At 43.0% G+C, this 24467-nt stretch overlaps 1 protein-coding gene across 2 annotated transcripts in view; it reads right to left on the bottom strand.

Annotated features, from left to right (window-relative positions):
* LOC307233990 (protein MTSS 1-like) overlaps positions 1-23182 on the bottom strand; it is a 70102-nt gene extending 46920 nt beyond the window's left edge. For both annotated transcript variants that reach the window (XM_080005513.1, XM_080005514.1), the window contains exons 1-3: positions 22647-23182; positions 19863-19924; positions 12740-12813 (exon numbers count right to left, since the gene is read on the bottom strand). In XM_080005513.1, coding sequence (XP_079861639.1) covers positions 12740-12813; positions 19863-19924; positions 22647-22718 — 208 coding nt within the window. In that variant the 5' untranslated portion in view covers positions 22719-23182. The remainder of the gene's footprint in view (positions 1-12739; positions 12814-19862; positions 19925-22646) is intronic.
* Positions 23183-24467: the final 1285 nt, after the last annotated feature.

Genomic DNA, 24467 nt, shown 5'->3' with positions numbered 1-24467 from the left:
TATTCAAATTATATTTTATGAGTAACAAGCCTAACACTGGTCACAAGTTAATTTGCCAGAGAGATATGTATTTTGAATCATGCTTTGCATGCATGTCATGGTGGTGTATGGTACACAGGGCAGAAAAACTCTCCGCAGCTCACCGGTCTAACCGGGTTCATGTTTAAACAAAGAACACACTGAGTAAACTCTGCCACGCGCACTCATATGTGCACACACAGAAATCCCTGTCCCTGTTTCACACAGTCCTCAACCTGTGGCAGTATCGTTACGTCTATCACTCTTCTCTCTCTCTTTTCACTACCATCCTTTTTGTCATACACACACATTTATTAATTTCCTGTTCCTCTGTGTCTGAAGTTTTCAGACATCAGCATTTCAAGAAACTCTGTTGGCCTTTTTAATATGAGTGGGGCAGATGTTAAAGTGACAGCAGATGGTTATGGCTGAATCTTTCAAAGGACTGTCTTAGTTTTATTTCAATGCTAATGTGTTTTATAGTCCAACCTAAATGGCTGGGCCAGTGAATCCTCGAGGAAACCAGACAAGACAAGTCTTGTAAATCTCAAACAGACCAGAGTGGATGACCAGAGAATGGAATTAATCAGCCTTGAGAATCTATTGTGTGTGCGCGCGTGTGATTGTCTGTCGGCGTGTATAGCTGATGATAGGCAGACTGATGGTGTAAATACTTAGTGAAAGTATTTTGTACATGATTTTCACACAGTTTTAAATCGAAAAAAATATTCTTGTTCTTGGGAGCTCAAAATAATAAAACATTAACATCACACAGTGAAAATCATGTACAAGTGTGATAGCTCCCAAATCCTCTGATTAAGAGAAACAAAAAATGGTCAGGTGAGCCTAGGCGACCTACACCCAAAGCGTCACGTCAAAAACTTCCTTTTATCTTTCTGTCTGCACAGCAGCAACAAATCATTTTTTGTAATTTCTGAGCCAGATATACTGATCTGATGCCGTTACCCTGTTAATAGACTCCAAGGTTACAGCAGTAGCAACAGAATTTGGTACTGGCTCCGACTCCTCCAAATGCAGGCCCCGACAATAACGGTTGCCCACTTGTCCCGAGCAACCGGATTTGGGCCTTTGTTAACCATCTTGCAAGGCCTGGTTGCACCTTTGTCAGCCACTTTTCGTACGTGAATAAAAAATAAAAGTAGGAAACCTCTGTATGTTTAGAAACTTCCGACAAGAAAAATGGGTTATCCTCACTCATCAATTTACTCTCAAAAATTGTGAAACAAGTAAGAATACTAAAATATGGACTACACAATTATAAAATGGTTAAAATTCAGCATCCATTTTGTCTTGGCAATCTACAGTTTTTACACGGCTGCCAACTTGGCAGTAACTTCTCAAAGTTACTGTTGAGCCCTTAAAGCTAAATTTGTCGGCCCCTAGCACTCATTGCAGCCAAACTGCTTCCTAAAATGTGCTTGTGTATTGTCACCTTTCTGAACATTTGTACAATACATTGATAAAGAGGCGAAGATGGGCGCAAACCAGCCTCTGCTCTGTAAGTTGGACCCTGTTTACAGATTTGTCGGTGGGTTAAATCGGCCGGGGTGGACAGAGGATTAAGAGGCGGGGAGTCTTGTCCAGGGTACTCCGCTTTTGCCAGTGCCTGAACTGGAGAGGAGCGCAGAACGGCAAAACAGAAAGAAACGAGCCTGAGACACAGTGGGTTAGTTGAGGACTTAAAGGGGCCAGGATATGGAGAAGGGTGGAACGCAGTTGGGCTGAAGGGCCTCTGTCGTTTAAGAGTCACGCTTTTGTCTCCCTAGTGGAGCTCTCTTGGGATTTCTCTGTATAGGGCAGAGGGCAGAGGGCTGAAAGTGTGCCCAGAGAAGCGATTGAGACCGAGATAGAATTTGAACAGAGTTCAGTGTCTGTCCAGCGAGAATTTGGGGTCTTTGTGCTCAGTTCAACATGTGTGTGAAGGACCCGTGAATCTTTCACTCTATTGCACTGAGCTTTTTGACATGCCAACGATGGTCTGGTCATCTTTTGTTCCAATGAATGTCGAGTTTTGGCTCACTGGCTTATTGTAACCTTGTGGAAGTGCAGCGGAAAAATGGCATGCTAAAAACTAGACTGTGTTCTAATTAAATATTGCTTTGGGGATCACCGCAAAAAGCGCTGCTGCTTCACATTGACCGGTGTAGACGAAATGTGTGCTGTGGGAGGTCGGTGTTCACAGTAAGTTAATGGCCGAGGGGCTCACCACGAGAGTGGGATGGCAGAAAACAGAGGGCTCATTCAGGTACAACCAGGACATGCGCACACATACACAAATAAAGCACATGCTTGCTTGCATGCAAACACTGGCAAAATATTCCAAATAAACCTCTTGCACTCACATAAAAAGCAGGACTCTTTCGTTCTCATGGACATCCTGAAAGTTCAGTTAATGAGCATCTCAGCCAATGGGAGTCTTTTTGGCAAGTTGAACACTAATTTGTAACTCTGTCTCTCTCGTATGGAGACTTTGTGAGCTCTGTTGTTTCACTCCCACAATAGTTGACCTCTCGGCTTCATAGCCACATTAGGGCCTAATTGACCTGGATTTTCCATACGCACAGTCTCCATGGCTCTTTTTAGTTCACATGTTCGCTCGTACCCACAGCACCCTGACCACTCTATCAGAAACTATAGACCTCTGTTCCACATATGCACAGCATTTGGCATCACACACACATTCAGTGACCTCGGTTTCCACAAAATGCAAGCTCTTTCATTCCCCACTCGCTTGCCAGCGCGGTAAGGGAGTGCACAGTTCCACTAACAGCGACCCTGGGCCTCTACTTGTGCATGGAATCACAGGAGCAGTATAAATATGTGAGTAACCTGCAAAATGTGACAACATTATTTCAAGGAAACGGTGGACTAAATGGCAATGCTGTGGGCAACTCTGGCAAACTGGCAGGTTTAGGGAAACTATCTTTACTTGAAGTGTCAATCTCGAAGATTTTCATTTAAATAAATGTCTGTTAGGTCACTATCTATCACCGAATGAGGTAACAAAAGGTGATTGAGCCTATGGCCCACTGATGAAAGCCCTTGCATTTGCAGTATTCTGAGTATTAAGAACCAGGTATCTGTGGCGACTTTCTTGCCATGCGTGACTTTAAGGTTAAATCTGTGGGACAGCAGGAGAGAAAGGACAACAGCAGCAAAAATGGCAGCTGAAAATGCTGCAAACTGTTTGGAAGGCAGTAACTGCAATACCACATGGCTGGAAAGGAACAAGTGGAGGAGTTTTTGCCTGAAATACCAACACTAGACTGTTACAAAGGTCAAGAAATAAACCAACACAGACAGGAACATGTTAATTTTAGGGTTTGGGGTTTAGGGTTAACACCATTTCAAAATTACTCTTTGTCTCTTATATTTACTGACAATAGCAAACGTTATCCCAGCATGCTTTGCTGCCTTACCAGTTCACTCCACACACCTGCCACTCACATTGCGGCCGATTTTCAAGGGAATCTTTATTTTACACAAACTCAAACAGGGGCGAGTGGAATGCTACTCTCATGTGTTTTACTCATTATGGGCATACGGTTGCTTCAGTGGAACTAAGTCCCTCCTTAAGTTGGGACTGAGCTTCAAAAAGAAGCACCAAACACTCCAGCGTTACCAGTACGGTGTGCCGGATTGATTCTAGCTAGTCCGCGTAATGTGTTGTTAACAGTGCGGAGGTCAGGGAGTTAAACCACCGATGGCACAACTGGAATGTAGCGCTAACATACATGTTATCACTAGCAGATGTAAAATCTGCCAGTGCAGTTCAGTGGGGAAAAAACTATGAAAAGACATCATCAACAACAACAACAACAACAACGACGACGACAAAACACATGGCCTGATTGTCTGGTAGGTTTAACCAAGACATTACATTACATTTACATTTAGTCATTTAGCAGACGCTTTTATCCAAAGCGACTTACAATTGTTCAAACACCGACGGACGCAGCCATCAGGAGCAATTAGGGGTTAAGTGTCTTGCTCAAGGACACTACAGCATGCTAGCAGGAGGAGCCTGGGATCGAACCAGCAACCTTTGGATCACTAGACCACCAGCTCTACCTCCTGAGCTACCATCCCAAGACTCAGGCTTTAATCAAGTTTGGGGATTTACAGAGAATGGGAAACTTCAAAAGTTTATATATTTCGTTTTGCGCCTGACATAAACAAGATTGATTCTCAGAATGTGTGAGAAATAGGCATCGCTGTTGCTTTCAAACCTTGATCTAGCACTGCAAGCAGTTCTTCAGACAGCTCAGCTCCTCCCCCACCCACCCATTCCCTCTGGCTGTCCATACATACTGAAGGACCAAACCCTAATTAAAGTTTCATAGGAGCAGCAGCTTACTCAGTCAAAATGAAACACGGCTCCGAGTCACCACGGGATCTAAGTTTGTGTTTTGCTGGAGGCTTTGATTAGTCCGGAGTTGCAGGAAGACCACCGGGGCTAGCCTTGCATTTCCACAGCTAATTGAGCGTGAGCGTTGTGGGGTGCAGTTGGCTAATGGGGACAGAGACCGGAAAACAAAAAAAGAGGAGGAAATTCTGCTTTGGTTATGGGTTAACAAAAGAAACGGTAGTTTGTTTTTATTTATGTCAGTGTTCCTCGAAATAAACAATGTAAGCACTCAATTATTTTTCCCGCATTTGTCCAAGTCCAACAACTTTATTTCGCATTAAAGGTTGAGCCCAACTACAGACAAAGTTGCTGTTTTGAAAGAACTTGCCTCGTCATGCTCCTGCTCACAAAAGCTAAAAAAAAGAAATAAATAGGGCTGGAGTAGATGGCTCTTTCAGCTCAGTTGAACAGGTTGTTGCATCCCAGCTGCGTGGCCCTCACGGCGACAGACGTGCCCAGACAGACCCGACGCTGGAGCTGCCCCGCTGGATTTACACACCGTCCCATGCACTACAGACAGTTTAATTGCCGCCGCCAACATTTCACTTATCCTTAATTTTGTTGTTGGGCAGGTTGCGTGTTTGGCAGGATGTCACGATTTGAAAGGGTGGCCTTTGTATCAATATCGAAAAGACTTGAAAAGACCCCTTGTATCGACCACATGTGAGCCTTCACTAATCAGTATTTTGGTATATATTCAGTATTTCTAAAACATCCTCAGCAGCAGTTCAGCTCTTCACAACTTCCTTACCTTGGAACTCAGAACACTGTTTAAACGACAGGACAAAGAACAGACTGGCTTCAACCTACGGACACGCTCCCTACCGTCCCATTGTTGCCCTTCCACATCTTGACTTGTGGTCACATTATCTCTTCACTTGTAATCTAAGGAATGCTGGCGTCGCTGTAGTAGCCAGACTTGTGGCTAACAACAGTGAAAAGTGTTTTTTGTTTTGTTGCAGCCATACAATAGAAAAATAATAATAATTGGAAGAGCTCCCTGTCCTTGTCTATGTTTCAAAACATTACGTTGCTAAGGATGGCATCAAAACACAATGGGGACACTTCACATGAGATGATGTGCTAATAATTGTTCAAGCTGATCTAAAAACATTGTACTGGTGGATATTGGAGGTGGAGTCAGAACTTGTTGGCAGGGCCTCAATATAGAGGCAGTAAATAGTATAATAAATGATTTATAACACTGGTCTCTTATCTCCTCTCTAGCTCATGAAGCAAGCTATTCACTATGTCCTACTGGCCTTCACATCTCTTTTTTCTCTTTCTACATTCCCCAAACACACACTTTTCTCTGTGTCCTGACCCAATACGTCTGTGCCACATCCTAGATGAGGTGACCTCATCCCTGTCTCTGATTTCTCTCGCTCTTCGAGGCCTGTTCTTTGCCAGCTGGGCCACCGCGTTTGACAGGACACACACACACACACACACACACACACACACACACACACACACACACACACACACCTGTGGTGTGTTCCAGGAGCCCCTGGAAAGGGAGACTCCATTTAGCACAGCCGGAGGTTTGAGACCCATAGTTCTGAGGGGAAAATATGATCTGTTCAAACAGAAGGATGGATGGATAGAAATTTTGGGTGGAAAGAAAATCAGTGTCTTTCTGAACTGAATCAAACAAGATTCTGTTTTTTCCTTCTCTCGCCCCCTTTGCTCCTCCTCTGCACTCTTGACTTGGGGTTAGAAAAAGAGAGTCCACTATAACTTCCTCCGCACAATATTTATACATCTACAACTCCATCAAAACATACAATTAGACCAACTTCCCCAAAAGAGAGATTGCATTCTGACTTCAAGCATGGTAATGTCACACTGGCAAATTCAAATAAGACCAAAACCCTCATACTGCTTCCAGCTAAAGACAACTGTGTGTGTGCATGTGCTGGCATATACAGTAAGTACTGACACATCTAGTCGGTGTTCGCCTCCCCAACTGTGGAACAATGTCAGGGTGAATGCTTTTAGAAGGAGAACAGTTGAGAGGGAGCACTGATAAATAAAGACAGTGCAATTGAAACTCAGAAAAAGTGAGCCAAACAGAGTAGCTGTTCGTTTTGTTTTTTTTTTCTTTTTTTTTTTAACACTTCTCTTGGGTGAAGGTTCACCTGAAGAGTGAGTGGATTAGTGCAATGACAGCCCAGCGGGCCTGGGAGTTGAACAGGCTGGAGAATCCGAGCTAATCTGCCGCCATGGGCAAAATAGCTTGAACTTGCAAATAAGCCATTGCAACAGGGGAGAACTCTCGGTTACTGACACGGCTCGACAGACACCTCTCAATGTCGCCAAAGCAAACAAGCTGTCTCACCAACACCCTTGCTGTCCTCTCACTCTTGTCTGTGGGACAGTGTGGTCTGTCCCTCAAATCACACGACACCAAACCCAGAACGTTCAAATAAAAAGGTGGTGATTGCTTCTTCATTGAACTCCATTACAAAAGGGTTGTTGGCTAGTCAAAAACATGTCAAAGTACCTGTTGAGCTTTCTTCTATATTGTACAAGAAAGGATTAGGCAATGTAATGTTTTTATGGGAAACTTTGTGACTGATAAACGTGAAAAACTCCTGAAATGCTGTGTTGAAAGGCACTTTGCACACTTTGAAAGCTAATGGAAATCGTGAACAAAACGCTTTCCAAAAAAAAAAGAATAGTCACTTTCTTTTGTGCCGTCAGTAGGTGCAGACGACAAGTGTCGTCGGTTGACTTCTATAAAAATTCTCTGTCGACAACGAGGGGGCAACCGGCTGGGGTGCTTTTTTTCGGCCCACAGCCCTGGTATCAACACCAGAGCAACGGGCCGAGAGCGAGGACATTCACACTCTGCACCTACAGCTAAAAATATAGAGTGTGACCATGCACAAAAAACTAGGAGAAACCCCAGAACCAGAGCAAACTTAGACAGCATGGGTCAATAACACCTTCTGTAAGCAGAAAAATGTCTCTCGAGCTCCCAAAGAACTATTTGACCATTTAAATGTACTTTATCAGGAGACAACAAGGCAAGAGAGCTTTCTGTACTTGGACCCGGTTCAAAGATGAACTGGAGCACGAGGGCGCAAGGTTTAGCAGGTGGTTTGGGCTAATCCTGTGCGTGTGTGCAGATGTGTTTCAGGGAACCTCCGTGGGCTTCTGCAAATCTGATTCTTGCTTCCCACATGCTGTGTCTGTTTTCTGTGCGTGATAACGTCAATGCGCATGAAAGCAAACCAAGCAGTTTGCATCAGATTAAGTCCACAGTTATGTGGAATGCAACTGTGCAACTGTGTGTTTTAGAGAAAGAACCTGAGAAACAGTAAATAGCCGCTACGCACAAGAGCAAACAGGTTTGTATCAGTTTGTGTATGTGTATGCAGATGTGTATCTGTACATCTTACGTATGTATGGCTGTGTGTTTTGCCAAATCAAATCCAGTCTTTGCCGAGAATGTGCCTGTCATCAACTCCAAGAGACTAGAGTACAATAGAGGCATGCTGGGGCTTTGTCCAAGAACTTAAGTACTTTTCTCTCTCTCTTCTATAATAATTCCCACTACTTGGCATTCCAGTCTTCTATCAAAGAAAAGTAAATTAATAAGCTGAACCAATTTTTTTTTAATACAAGTAGAGGAAGTTGAAGAGGAACAAAAAGCCTTGGATGTGTGTGTCAAGTACTTTCACATATGCGCACACACTTTTTTCTGTCATTGTGAGAATACCAAGGGCCCTTACTACATGAAAAGACCACTTTGCCATGCCAGAACTCAAACTCAGTACATACACCACACAATAGGCCTAGGGCTTGCGGGACTGGTGGGCTGCGAGCTATGTGGGTAGTGATGTGGCGGGCAGCCACGATATTGCCCGTCACACTCCTGCCCGAACGTCCTTCTCATCAGTCCTGGAATTTTAATACTATTCATATTAGCTTAGAACACATACACTCGCACATAAATCTTACTCCGAACAACACTCCACCAGACTAGGGTGTGCGGTGCAGGAGGGGTGCGAGTGATTCGGGTTCGACATGCTTGGAGGACCACCCCCATGGCCCGCAATTTAACTGCAATTGCCAACAGTACACATTGAGCACTGGAGTTTCTGGGGTGCGGGGTGCTGGTCTGTTGGTGTGGTTGGCCGGGGGGGCGGGCGGGCGGTTCTTTAAGTTCAGTTCTTTAAGCAGTTCAGTAGAATGGATAAAAGTGGCGTTGCAGGTTGTGAAGTTGAAATCCACTTGCAGGCTAACTCTGTCCTAGATGCGATAGCATACAAATACTCTGTTTTGTATGCCCAGCATGCTGACAGCACTGGTTAAAATGAATAAATAAATAAATAGATAGATAAATAAAATTACAAAAGACCACTAGAGTATTAAGAATTTAGTACATTACACAGCCGGGTATTGTCTTATTAATTATTTTACCAATTCCCGTTCACCTACTCACATGGTCAATTTCCTTTTCTATGTGAATCTGCTTGGCCAGTACATTTGATTCTAGTAACAGTCCACCCGGTTTTTTATTCACCCAAATACTTAATAGCTGTCTGTAGTCTAGTATAAAGACTAAAATGTATCTTCTATTTGGTGAAAGTGTCAATTTGATTGCGTTACATAGTGTAATATGAAGTCATGGACAAACAGGAGAGTTATTATGCAAAACTATCAAAAAGCAACTATTACTAAAATAAAGAAAACTAAAACTCACCCAGGACAGATTGTTTAGAAAAGACAAGCAGCTATGTTTTTGCCTTTGATCGAGAGCCTTGCTCAAGCTAGGTTTATACTCGACGTCACCAGGGTGTGGTGCCATGGCGTGTGGGGACCTGTGCGACGTTGCGGCGCCACCGAGATTTCGTTAAGTTGGCGCGAGGGCCATTCCCTGGAAATGCATTGGAAGCAATGGGAGATCAGTGCTTTGCTGTTTTATTTCTGACATGTTGGACAACGTTGATCCGCAGCACAAGTCAGATGTGAATTCGAAGTCTACCAATTACTTTTTGACACCGAGACAAAATAGTATACACAAACAGCTCACTCAGGTTTGGTGATTTTATTGGAAATTAACAGGGTTGTTGTAAAGTTCAGTTTACAAATAAAAGGGAACATTTTTATTGGTATTTATGTGTAGTTTATTTTCAGAGAGTTCATTTCCAATGAGGAATGAAACGGTTCAGTAAGTTCCTCTGTAAAAAAATGCTGAGCAGGACATGACTTTAACCCCCCTCTCCTGTCTCTGCACGGAACGGGTGGCCAGACCAGCTCCTTTTCTCATTTTCCGCACTTTTGTGGTTTCAACCACCATGAACAGCTCCTTGACACAAGCTCCGATTATGTGCATACAGCCATGTTTGCGTGCTGTCTAGCGTTCTTCTTCGCTTACTATTTCCTGCTTCACGCAGTACTTTCTCTCCGCTGCCCCCCTTGGTTGCTGAGAATACTGCAACGGAGAATGTGGCAGCTATAAACGCCCCGCGCTCTCCGCTTGGGCGGCGCAAAAGTATAACCAGGGCTTCACTTTGCAGAACCCAAACTCTTGGATCTGTGTCAGGCCTTACCAATACAACTGATTGACACTTTGATCCCAAGAGTCCACAAAATCCACAACATTCTTCCTTCCCATTATTTGCATTTGGAATTTTACTGTGCATTTTAATGGGAATCTGATTTCAGTGATTGACAGCCTTACAGATAAGACACCGAGGCAAGCAGCAATACAGCTGATAGGAAAACTACTTGTAACACCTGTACCACAGTACTATCCATCAGAGGGGTTGCCTGTTAGCAAGTTGTTGGGTTTAACTGGAAAAAGATCCCTCTCGTTTTATAGCTCTTCATTCTTCCTTTGGTTTAAAAGGCTTTGGTGGCTCTCTTGTACATGTACAAAACGATTTCTCCAGATACCACATGAATAAACATCTTAAGAGTTGTGTTTGCTGCTGCCAGCCAGATTAAGAGACAACTCTTTATGACCTATCTTAAAACCCTATAAGGGCTTAATAAGATAAAATCAACAGGAATGGAAGCTTTGATTTGATTTACAGTAGTTCAAAGAAGAACTTCCAGTCTATGGTTTCTTCTCTGTGCAGTTGTAGTGTTAATACGCAATCGGGAGCATTTTGTTAGTTGTCTCGTGTTGTGCACCGTGCTGGATGTTGCCAGGTGAACGGTGTTGCATGTCATGAGGGACTACAATACGCTGGGCCATCTGATCTCTTTAAATATGAGCAGGTGGCTTTGGAACATCAAAGCTACTGTAGTCCTCACAAGACACACACACACACACCCGACCGACACACACACAAAGACAGTCATACACAACGCACATCTTCTTGAAAGGTGACGTTGTGCCTTTACTTTGAAGGGAACAATACAAGTAAGCCGAGCCGTACAGAGCAGAAAGTCAGCGGTGCTCCTGCTTTGTAGCGAGTTTCCAAAACAGAACATCTGTTTTAGTGATAAATTGTTCTTGGCAGGTCATTGTAATTCGTTTCTCTCTGAGGATTACATTTTTTTTTTTCAGTTCTTTTGTCGCCAAAGCTTTAGAGACCGAGAGAGTGATGATCTTGTGGGCTGACCGAATAAAATGTAGGCCTGCTCTCTATTTCAGGATGCTGACCTACATTGAAATCTGTTGCCACCACTCAGTGACGAAAAAGAAAGAAAAAAAACACTTTACTGACCTCTAAAGGGAGTTAATTGGGGAAGGTTTGGGTAGTTACCACGAAGTGAGCACATGTGAACTATCAGGCCAAGCCAGATAGGACAAGCTTGATAAATTGATGCTAGCCCCCGCGGCGGATGAATGTTCAACTCTCTTTGGGCTTCACACCCGGGCTCAATGAACATCCTGGTGCTCATATGTGGCTCATAAATTATCTACTACTGGTTTGGGTACCACTGTCTCTAGCAGCACAGCCTGATAACTCATGGCAGTTTTGTCAGCGGGTGTATCGGAAAATACACACACACACACACATATATATATACATATATATATATATATATATATATATATATATATATATATATATATACATACATACATACACATATATATATATATATATATATATATATATATATATATATATATATATATATATATATATATATATATATGCCTCGGTATAAACAGTGGGGCAGACAAATGAATGAGGCGTGAAAAAGTGGCGTGTTATGGGAAAATGGGCTTGGATTTGGTAAGTGTGGCCAAACATTTATATCACAATATAATTTGTGGCAGGGCTGGTTAATGGGTGCTACTGCCCCCACTGAAACCGCAGTTGTCCAACATGATTCCCACATAACAATTTTCCATCTGTAGTCTGAGTTGTTTATAACTATGAAACTATGTCCATATATAGGCTTAAAAATGTATCAACACTAGCTCTGCTGATACTCCCGCCGCTCAGTATTTTCAGCGCAAAAACATTTGATTCATACCCGGCAGCATGACCATTTTCACAAAACTGTGTGTGTATTCTGTTTATGAAAGAGAGGGAGGAAGAGAGAAAAAGACAGGAAGAGCGCATTATGGAAGAGATGACAAAATGATGTAATGTGCTGCAGCTGACTAAACCTGACTCATTGAAAGCAAACATTTATACTGAGAGAGAGAGAGAGAGAGAGAGAGAGAGAGAGAGAGAGAGAGAGAGAGAGAGAGAGAGAGAGAGAGAGAGAGAGAGAGAGAGAGAGAGAGAGAGAGAGAGAGAGAGAGAGAGAGAATGCTCGGCGAGTGCCGCTGTGTTTTTACAAGATAATGACTCCTTGCTATCCCCAATCTCTGCCTCTCTCCCTCTATCCCCAGTGTGTTTGGTGATGGATATATGTGTCCGTCTCAGCTCCTATTAATAGAACAGAGCAGGGATGGAGGTGTCAAAGCCAGAGAGCAATGAGATCTTTTCCCTTTCTCTCGCTCTCTCTCACACTCCATCTTTCTCTGTTTAAACAGTGTTCTTTTCTTTCCAGATTTACGGCTCATACACGGTCTTCACTCAAATTTCATCTGGTTCTCTCTATTTCTTTCTTTCTTAACGCTAACACTAGTTCACGGAAAACCAACGTCAGAATGTTACGTGTCGTACTTTTAAAGATAATGCACATTCACTCTCTACGCCAAACACACATACTAATATACTTCTAGAGAATTGGTTTGACGTTAACCGCTGTCACGCTAGAACAGCGGAGGGCATCGGGTCAAAGACAACAGTGCTTCCTTTGATGGACAAGGAATAGGTTTGCCAGATGCTTATCACATAGACAGAAGCGCGCACAAACACAAACCTCTTGAGTTGGTAGCCAGGTCGGCGACTTTCTGGAAGGCATCCAGGAAGGCGGCTGCTGCAACAACAGTGGCCCTAATGGGGGGTGGGAGACAAAAAAATGTTTAAAACAATCATAAGACATGAAACAAACAATGAAGTTTTGACAAAACAGGACTCACAATGGATCAAAGTCAGCCACGCACACACACACGCACACGCACGCACACACACACACTACATTTTTGAAAATGAGCGGACTACCCCCCGTAAATGCCTCACATGAGAAGGATTGGGAGGAGGTGGGGGGGTTATACTAGTGGGACAGATGTTAAAAAAAAGTTTTGCAACATAAACCAGTGCTTGCCTAAGCTCAAATGCAGGCCAATTTGTTGTACTCTGCCCTAGTTTGCGCAGTGGTTTTCCCCCACTATCCTCCAAATTAGCATTGGGTACTCTGAACTATATGCATTATGTCCTTGCTCTGCATCCTCATTGGTTCAGACCTTCTGCAGTGGTTCTTCTCATCTGATCAATGAGCAGCTGATGCATCATGCAAGGGGGGGGAACGTTGTAGGCTGTGAACTACAGTGGGATAGTCGGACTCAAAGAGCGTGAGAACATTATTCTTTGAACTTCGAAGACAACCAGTTATGTTTAGGCATTCTGCAGCACACGTTATGCATCCTGAGAGCAGAGGAGCATGAAGCATCTAACCACCTATTTCCCCCATCACATTACCCTACGCATATTCAAATACATATCCATGAACACTCTCAAAAGATCCTGAGGTAAGGTAAGTTAAAGATACTGAGCAACTTTACTTTTAATTAATTTTTTCCTCTCCATACAAGGTAACTGCCTCAGAAATGACCTTCAGGCTTGGGATCTCCTCGTAACATTACACCCTGACTGGTGACTGGCCAAGAGGTTGACTGGTTAGTAAACTGAAAATCTACGAACATGGGGCAGGCTGTTTGGCTAGTGTCTACTAGTTGGCCTACCTACCAACAAACCTATTGACTATTTGTGATTTAGATCAGCCATGTGCAGATGAGAGCATTCCTCCTTCTCTCTGCATTAGGGTGTATGTGATATCTGATCTGGTCAATAGAGACCAGACTACCGATCAGCTACTCACCCTGAAAAAAGAAAGCAGAAACCAATACGAGCATTTAGCTTAGCACTAAGCCTGGAAATTTTCCATCGCTAACTCTGCTACGGGTGCTTTTTTGTCCTAACTTTGTTTGTCCAAAGCTTGCAATGCTTGTTAACGTCCACGGGCAAATAAGAAACCTACCAAACAGCATTGTAAATGTCCATAAGCTCGGCAGAGGCCTCTTTCACAGGTGAGAAAAAGATGATTTTCCTGGTTACTCAGCAGACTATCGCACATGTCATGTTCTCACATTGACATTATCCAAATGGAACTGGAGGTCGATGTGTCCACTGTCTATGAAGTTGGAATTTAAATGGATTACATGCTTCTTCTACATGTATACTATATTTGGAAGTTAATGACTTGTAATGAACCATTTCAATCACTACTGACTAAACACGATTACGCGCTTCATGGTTGTACCTGGCTAAAAGGGTTCTCAATGTAGCTGCTATGTCAAACAAGTCAAGTCAGATTTTTTTTAAATCTATCTACAACTTGGAACCCAAAGTGTTAAGCAACGGAACTGTATTAAGATGAAAAAGTAAGACTAAGACTGCTGAGGTCTTATCTAGTAAACACTGTGGCCTACTTTATTAAGTTAGAATATGAAGTTTAGTGTTCCACCAGCATCTAACCTGAATTCTTTATTGAGTTAGACCTCCAAAATCACACTATAGTCTGAGGCTTGGTCCCTCATGTGATGTTTCTGGGTTGTGATGGTAATTATGTCAAGGCTCTGGTTTCTATACAAAATCAGGGCTTTTCAGGAGCATAATACAATGTTTAGGGTCAATCACAAAGCTGCTGGGACCCAATATACAATCTTAAAATTACATGAAAGGAAATTGTAATAATTTGTAGTGTGGTCTCTACACACTACAAGTTATTAGAATTGCAAAGCAACATGATTTCATAAAGTTCTAAGATATACGTATGGTGACACACAGTCAACTGCAGGCTAACAATAATTTCCTTTATCTGTGCGGTAATGTAATTAGGGCTAAGAAGTATTACGCTGTCACAGGACCGACCACACGGCATATGGGTGTGTTCCCACTGACAGAAAAAGACACGTCCACACACCTACACCAGGACCAATTGGGACAAGTCCCGTACCACCGGTGGACCGACCACACACACACACACACACACACACACACACACACACACACACACACACACACACACACACACACACACACACACACACACACACACACACACACACACACACACACACACACACACACACACACACACACTTTCTATTTAGAGCTTGTGTGGGCAGCAGGGGAACCTCTACTTACTATCTACACTCACTGCCAATAGAGCATGTTTTTTTGTTCTGTCGTTCTACTGTACATTTTGTTTGTTTTTTCCAAACAGTGCACCAAAGTCATGCTCCGTCAAGTTGTAACTTTATCCCCAACAAAACAGGTTTGTGCTGAAGGTGGTTTTCTACCCATCCCAAAACTGAAGCAAGCACAACACAAAAGCCTTCCAGCGGTGCTATGGGAAAAAAAACGCAGGAGTTACACTCATTGAGATTTGAGAATGTTTTTTCCAAAATGTGATCTCCCTTTGCTCTCAAAACAGCCTCAATTCGACTTGGCATGTATTCCACAATATATTGGAAACATTCCTTTTGAGATTCTGCTCTATGTTGACATGATTGCATCACGCAATTCCTGCAGATTTGTCAGTTACGCATTCATGCTGCAAGTCTCCCGTTCTATCACATCCCAAAGGTGTTCTATTGGATTTAGATCCTGTGACTGGGAAGGAAACTGATGAACATTGAACTCATTGTGATCCTCATGAAACCACTTTGAGACGACTTCTGCTTTGTGACATGGTGCATTACACGCTGGCATATTGTGTGTAATCACCGGATGCGTTGCGCTGCCATTTCACTGCATATTGTATGAAAGTATGTGACAAATAAACCTCTTGAATCTTTGAAGTAGCAAATAGAAAACGGGTAAATTGTGGCAATGAAGGGATGCACATGGCAGGGTTGGGGGTAACACGTAATGCGTTACAAAGTATTCAAGTAATGCAAGTAATCAGTTGTTTAGGTATCTTTTCAAACAAGAAATCCATTACTGTTCAAATTTCCCTGTTGCTTTGGTTGCCACAAAAATAAAATAAAGAAAACCCAGACACAGTCGCACCAGGTTTTCAGTGCCGGCCCACGTGTCCTGGAAGATTTCTTTTTGCCGGATGATTTGTGAGAAATTCCTGTCATATACAGGTACATACATCTCATGAAATTAGAATATCATGAAAAAGTTCAATATTTTTCAATATCACTCATTTCAGAAAGTGAAACCCATATATTATATAGATTCATTACACGTAGAGTGAAATATTTCAAGCCTTTATTTCTTGAAATTTTGATGTTTGTGGCTATAGATAATGAAAACCCAAAATTCAGTGTCTCAGAAAATTTGAATATTGTGAAAAAGTACAATATTGGGAAGTCATGGTCATGGTGTCACATCAGCCAATTAACTCCAAACCCCTGCAAAGGTTTCCTGAGCCTTGAAATGGTCTCTCAGTCTGGGTCAGTAGGCTACACCATCATGGGGAAGACTGCTGACTTGACAGATGTCCAGAAGACAGTCATTGAGACTCTCCACAAGGAGGGTAAGCCACAAAAGGTCATTGCTAAAGAAGCTGGTTGTTCACAGAGGGCTGTATCCAAGCATATTCATAGAACGTTGAGTGGGAGGAAAAAGTGTGGTAGGAAAAGGTGCACCAGCAAAAGGGATAACCGCAGCCTTGAGAGGATGGTCAAGCAAAATCCATTCAAGAATTTGGGGGAGCTTCACAAGGAGTGGACTGAGGCTGGAGTCAGCGCATCAAGAGCCACTACGCACAGACGAATCCTAGACATGGGCCACAAATGTTGCATTCCTCGTGTCAAGCCACTCCTGAACGACTGACAACGTCAGGAGCGTCTTACCTGGGCTGTGGAGAAAAAGTGGACTGTGAACTGGACTGTTGCTCAGTGGTCCAAAGTCCTCTTTTCGGATGAAAGTAAATTTTGCATGTCATTTGGAAATCAAGTCCCCACAGTCATATCTTTTTTTATTGATCTTATGTAATGTTATAATTTTCTGAGACACTGAATTTTGGGTTTTCATTATCTATAGCCAAAAATCATCAAAATTTCAAGAAATAAAGGCTTGAAATATTTCACTCTACGTGTAATGAATCTATATAATATATGGGTTTCACTTTCTGAAATGAGTGACAAAAAAATATTGAACTTTTTCATGATATTCAAATTTTATGAGATGTACCTGTATATGGAGACTCGTCGACTAACGTTTGGTCGACCATTTGGGGGCAGCCGTAGTATTGCGGTATCACTAGTGTATATATAGATACTATACATACATAAATACATACATACTGGTTTTGAGGTGGCCTATTTCCTTTGAAAATCCACTTCAAACCAAACAAGGTTTCTTGAAGGCCAGCGGACACAGCTGCATTAACCATGACCCACCAGACAGAGAAGTTAAAAGGAGTTTGATTAGAAATCAGCTTGCCCATGTTCCACACCCTTCTGTCTTCTCCTCTCTCCCAAAAGCTTTCTGTGTGCGTGTGTATATATGTGCGTGCTTATGAAAAACCAGTACGGGTAGCAGAAAAACAAGGTATTTGTACCCCAGAAATGACAGAACAGCCAAAAAACTGTAATTGGTTGACTTCCTAGCTGCTTTGGGAGTGGGGAGCAGAGAGGGAAAAATTACAGACTAGTCTGCCATAGGACGTCATTACACACAAACATATGCCACTACAGCTGCTGGCTGGTCAACTAGCCAGGCCAGGGTGGGAGAAAGAGTGTGTGTCTGCACTTGGGCGAGTTTACAGTAGAGTTGAAAGAGCTAGTTCACCCAAATTTTAAGTGACTGAAGACTGATAAGCCTTATTGATCATTCTGAGACGGTTACTGTTGCGGTTTGCGTTTGCATCAGCGGCGGAGCTGGAATCAGCACCAGGAAGTCCCGAACAAAAACTACAGTGACGACGACAACTAAAACAAAGTGCCAGCGACAACATTCGTCCATGTAATGCGAATGTGTATGCGTATGAAAGTTGTAATCATTTCTGAAGATATAAGGACTTGCGGCCTTGGCCACGCACTCTTTCCTCATGGAGAATCTATATTTGTTTGAGTTTCTCAGTTTTTTTTTTCTTGCTGCTCTGTTAATTTATGTACATAAGCAGCCTTTACAGTTATGTACCGATTATCATTTTTATTACCAGCTACCCAATATCTATTTGTTGACGTATCAATAAAGATGTTCTACCACTGGAGTGAGTGTGTGAGTGAGTGAGTATTTTAACAATGGCGCCGTTGGATGTAAACATAACACGTACTGAATGTGACGTCTGTGCACGCAATGAGAAAGCAGTCATCGAACACATACAGTACGCCATTCAGCCTCCACGCAGCACATTTTGGCCCCATTCAGTATGGTTACTACACCGGGGCTGAAAATCCAGAGTAGGGACGGTTCAAAACCGTTCCATGCCAAACTATGTGTAGTGGAACTGCGACTGTAACCGTTACCAACCGCGCTGATAACCGTTTTTCCTGACATTAAGAGTCAGCCATATGCTTTAACCCCTTCTGCCTGGGGCAGGGCCTGGAAATGAACTTGATAGATATTTGAAAAATATACCTTTAACTGCCTGCCTTACCTGCAGTGCATGTCCATAGAAATGTTGATTTCTTAAATATACATATTGTCTTCAGTTGCCACCTTCAATTGGGAGGACAAGGCACAATATGGGCTACACGACGAGGGACTTCAGGAGGGTGTTCTTTGATCCCTAAACCTGCCGGCAATAAATTGTTCCCTTCCTGGTCGGACTTGATCTTTGATTATGGTCAATACTGGATCGTAGAGCCTCCAACGACAGACACACTGTACTCTAATAAAGTGCCTCAGTGTCCAGACAGACTGACACCTTACTGCCAAACAGCCAGTCTTCAGGAATGTGGGGCCCAAATGTCCCACTGGGTTTGAGCGCCGCTGGGTCACATATTTAACCCTTAGATGACGGAGACACTCAAATAACATATCAGCATTAATCAGCGCTAATACTGAGAAAATAGTGGTATGGGACACTTTGTAGCCCCAGATGGTATTGTTAAGACATTGGGCCTTTATGTGACTGTCGGTATTAGTCTGTCAGTTGACACGTGGACATCCCTCGGAACCTGTCGTGCATTGTTAACCGTATAATGATTTTTCAGCGGGGTTGTGCATTTACAGTATATGTGGGACAATGAGCTTTTATATGGTATGTCAGCCACTGTTTGTCTCTCGACATGTGTCCACTTAAAACTCACTAGGAAAGGTGGCTGGTGACATTGACATGTATTGTTAAGAGACTCTGAACAATATTGGCAGAGGTGGGTACGGAAAATTACAACAATGAAAAAGAAAACGCTCTTTGAGTGACAAAATTAAATCGGCCATAATGAAGCCTTGAAAGATGAAAAGCACACTGCGTGACCTCTGGAAGGGTTTGGAAGGACATTGGGCTTTTATGTAATCTGCCACTGCTGGTTCATCTCGGGACACACAGCAACTGGAAACTGCAAGTGACACTGACATCCATTGTATGAGCCCAGCAAGAGCAGAAGGACTCTGGACATTTCTGAGAATAGATGGGCAAAATATGGGCTGTGAACTGTGTTATGCAAGAATCATGTGGGCACATTAAGAGCAAGGTCACCGTTTAAACAAGATAACCCAGCTTACCTGTTATCACAAGGACTCATCTAAATGACCTGACTCACCTCAATACTGAAAAAACACCGGCTGCAATAAGTACTGAAATACTTTACCTGAAATGGGTAAAGTGCCGGTTAAGTTTTCCTGAGGTTAAAAGTATGTGTTTTCCCTATGATTACATACTTACAAAAGTCTACACATGCATGTACACATACACTCACCTTAGCTGTGACTGGAGCTTGCCGGCCTTGGTGATAAAGTCCTCCCAAATAGGATAGCTGCTCTGTGGGGGAAAAAGCAGATGGAGAACCGGGTGACATTGACAAGTTGTCATCATCGGGGCAGAAATCACCAATCCCAGAGTTATGGAAGAGTTCATGACAGAAAGCAGTAAAAACCCTCCCATACCGTTACACCTCACTTCCAGAAAAATTCACCTTTCAACAACAGGCCCCAAAGCCACAGACTACTTTTGCGATACTCATCGTCACCAGTTTTTCCTTCCTTGTGTTTTTCTTTCTTGTGTTGCACATACCAATGGATTAGGGTTAGGTGTGTGGGTGGGAATATGTGGTTTTAAATTTCTAGATTAGATAAGACCAAAGCACAACTGAAAAATGGAGCAAATACCATCAGCGCCCCATCTAAAATGTTTTATAAAATGTTGACGCGGTTATCCATAGACACCAATTATGGCGAGTTTCAGAATTCAGGTCAGTCGCTATCATCAAATCATACAGTAGTCCAACATTGAAGAAGTCCAAGAACATAGTAGATAATTTGCATTATATGGTCCAAATAGGCCATTGGGCAAAACAAAAGCAAAGAAATGAATGCTTTAATGAGTGTGCGTCCCAAGGGCGTGCTAAATTTAGTTTATTTGGGTTCTGGGCTGGATAGTAGAGATCCTTCCTTATTACAGAAAGCCAATTGGCCTATATGCAGTAAGAAAGGCTTGGACCTTGTCAGAACAGCACGGTGGTACCAGCACAGAGAAGCTAAGCAATAGACCCTAGGACTGTTCTCACTGATGTGCTACTAGTGTCAGTGGCTTCAGGAATTTCATGTCAAGCTGTGGAACATAACACAAAACCACAACCTGACCCCTCGGTCTGTCTCATTGTGTCTGACCGTCTCCCTAGCACCCCGCTCTCTCAATCTCGAATCGTATCTCTCCCTTTCTATCTAATCTATCCTTTTCTGCATATTTCTCTCTCTCTCTCTCTCTCAGTATCACCCCTCCTCTCTCCGAGGAGGCCGCCATCTGTTCTGAGCACAACATAAGAGTTGCAAATTGGTATTAATCAATACTTGGGTTTACATAATTAATTGAAATCCATTTGAGAGCAGATATTCAGAGTTATAAGAAACAAAATCAGTTCATTTACATGATCTAAATGAGGAAAAGACAGACAGAATCAGAGGAAGGAAGACACAAAAACAATATTGTTGTACTGGAGTCTCAGCCCAGACTTTGTGAAGAGATGTGTGATTCCAGCAGACCTAATGGCCGGCCATTTGACCCCTCCATGTCAAAGTCTACAGAACCACAGGGCCATTTTCTACGCTGCAAACTACGCTCCCAGAATTCCTTCAGGTGCACAACAGCTGGGCAATCAGCTTATTGTCTCGTCAGCTACGCAAAGTCAAAAATAACACCAACATTGACATGTTCCCCTTTTGTGAGCCAATGCCCTATTTTGTTTTCGGAATTGCCTTCCCATACCAACCCGCCGCCCCCTAGAATTAGCTCTACTGGCGGTAGATCTAACACAATAAAATATCAAAGTGAGAGAGGCTCAGAGAAGAACAATGCTTTTTAGCCAGAGACTATCGGGTAACAGCAAGGTGTCTGCACGCATCATGGGTCAATGCAATACTTTAAGACACATTTTTTTTTTTTTTTTTTTTTGGTGAGCAGAAAACACTGCATCAGAACTGTTGACTCTGATGCGGAAGAACTTGACTCAGCTGGACAAGATGAAACACACTGACAAATCCCACATAGTTTATAATATTCACACAATAACACTGTAATAATCTAGACTCACCCCATCCGTTATTAGCTTTGCCCATACTATCGTTTACATATTATTCATCATGTACAGACGTATCCGACTATATTCATATGTATACCCAGACAATACTTACATCCTTACTGCCATGTATCCCCCCCATAACCTTTTTATTTAATATCTGGTGCATAGAGCATATTTTTCATATTCTGGTGGCTAAAGAGACTATAAGGGGCTGTTTTGATTTTTGTGTGGACAATGTGCTCGCTAAAAAAAAAAACGACATCATTCTGCACGAGAACAATAAACTATACATAACTCGAGAACTAAAGCGCTGCATTAGAAGGAAAAAGGGGCAGCATTTAGAAACGGGCACCGGTTTTGAGCTGAAAAACCGGACAAAATGAACGCAGTCAGCTGTTAAAGTAGGCCAGGAGACAACAGGAGGACACTATTGAACAACATTCTACTACTGTGAACTAAAACATTAAAAAAAACCGTTGGGATTCAGTGAAGGCCATCGCCAATATGGAACCAAGTAAATTACACATCTCTACAACCGATGGCTGGGGAAGCTGACGAACTCAACCACATCCACCTCAGGTTCCAAACCCTCATTTATCTTCATATCTGCAGCATAGAGCATATTTTGCATTCTATATCTAATATATGCGTGGACAGATAGACAGACTGTTAAGTTAACAAGCTGTGATTCAGATTGAGTTCGTGTTGAGATTGAGACATCACGAAGTCAAAGTTAAGACGATTTAACGACTACGCATTTGTAAATATGAATTTAAGACTCTTTTTTTTTTTTTTTTAAGAACCCGCGGACACCCGGGTCCAGCGAAAGTCAGGTCACCGTTCCGCAGAACATCAGGGCGCACACAGCCTGTTTATACGGCAGAGCGGGCGGGGGGGGGTTGGTTGTTCGGTCTACACCTCCAAAGTGGAGTTAAAAGTCGCGGCTAAAAATTCGGTCGGGCTTACTTTCATGTCTCCGATCAGAGTTTGGAAGAGTCCGCCGAGAACCCCGCATTCCTTCTCGATCACAGTCTCCATGTTCTGGAGGAGAAGCTCCGACGGTCCCGCTCCCGGGGGGGGGGGGGGGCAGTCCCGTCGCTCGGCTCCCGACAAACGGAAAAGGTCAAAAAAAAAAAAAAAAAAAAATGTTGGTTGTTTTTTTTGTTTAAAAAATTGGAATTGTTGGAAATTATTCTCACTGAAATGGTCGCGGTAGAAGAGAGAGAGGGGGGGAAAAAAAAGAACAGCAGGGGGAAAAAAAACCAAACAAAAACAACGACGACTTGTGGTCCGTCGCTCGTTCTCCAAGCGGCGGGGCGCCGTTCCGGGGGCGGTTTAAATGCCGCGCTCCTCCCGCTGCCTCCCCGTCAAACACACCCAGGGCCGCGCGGTCGGCGGCATTTCGTCTCTCTTGCCGGCTCGGGGGGTGAAACGATGAAATGCTTCGCCGTGTCCCGCAGCCTGGGAGGCTGGATTCCGACGCGGCGTCCGGCTGAAGGCACCTTCCCTCCGCCCAGCGTGCGTCGGTGTGTGTGTGTGTGTGTGTGTGTGTGTGTGTGTGTTTATACGCGCAGAGAGAGAGGGAGAGAGAGGGAGGTTGGACCGCGGGAACGAGCGCAGGAGTAACGCGCGTCCACGAGGTGTGGTGGCGGTGCTGGTGGTGCTGGTGGTGCTGGTGGTGCTGGTGGCGGTGCTGGTGCTGGTGGTGGTGGTGCTGGTGGTGCTGGTGCTGGTGGTGGCGACCTCTTTTGTGTCGCCGCGAGGAGACGGTTCGAACGTCGCCGTTATTATTAATATCGCAGGCCCATCTTTCCTGCTGGGGATCTATTGCATTGTGACGTGCTTTGACGAGTGACGTTTGCGTTGTTTATTTATTTATTGATTTATTTTTGCGTTGACCAATTAACGATTTCAATCGTTGCTTTGAAGGGATTCTACACTTTTTATTTTTATTTTTATTTTTATTTTAATCATTTGGTGCCAACCCTCACTTTTAAGTCGTCTGTTAAAAGCTTTTGCGAGTAGATTTTTGGCCGAAGTGCAAAGTCAACGAACGAGGCTCTAGCAGAGTCTAGTGGCTAAACGGCGTAGTTACAACGGGGCAAACTAACGCGCAGGAAGCGATTTGAGGGGACGTTTTCACCATCCCTTCAAATCGGATAAAATGACATTTGAAATGAATGACAAATAAACGTCGTGTACATTATAATCACACGCGACCCCACTCAAATCTTTGGTATACAATTCGGTATTATCGAAATCGCACTAGTTAAATGAAAAAAAAAAAAAAAAGACACTTGTTTTATGGATCACCACAGGCGCTTATTTTAGTTCAAAATCTTTATTTGTCTGAGATCCACAGTGCATTGTAAAGGCGTCCGACAGCGGGTACCACAAGCCGAATCACCTTTACAAACATCATTTTGAAAGCGGAACAACAATATAAAAGCTCAATTACGAATACAATTGATATTAACGTTGACGGGCGCTTTCTGTTGTTTTTTTTTTTAGATATTAAAATACTTACTTCAGAATGAAGATTTTTTTTTTTACCTATAAATAAGTCTACGAGGATCTGTCACGGATAAATATTTCAAGCAACACCAAAAAACCCAAACGCAGGGTTATCTAAAGGGGCTACCTGCCGCCTTTTTATATAACATTCAAATTACAACATTTCTGATCATGATCCAAAATTGGGATCAAAAAATATTTGTTTGTTAGATTTTTGTCCAAAAGAGGTACAAGGGGCGTGGGATAATCACATAAGAAACTGCAATGAAGTAG

This window comes from Zeus faber (assembly GCF_960531495.2).
Source record: "Zeus faber genome assembly, chromosome: 8".
NCBI classification, from domain to species: Eukaryota; Metazoa; Chordata; class Actinopteri; order Zeiformes; family Zeidae; genus Zeus; species Zeus faber.
Note: the sequence above shows the minus strand (reverse complement) of the source record. Positions and strands in the feature narration are given on the sequence as shown.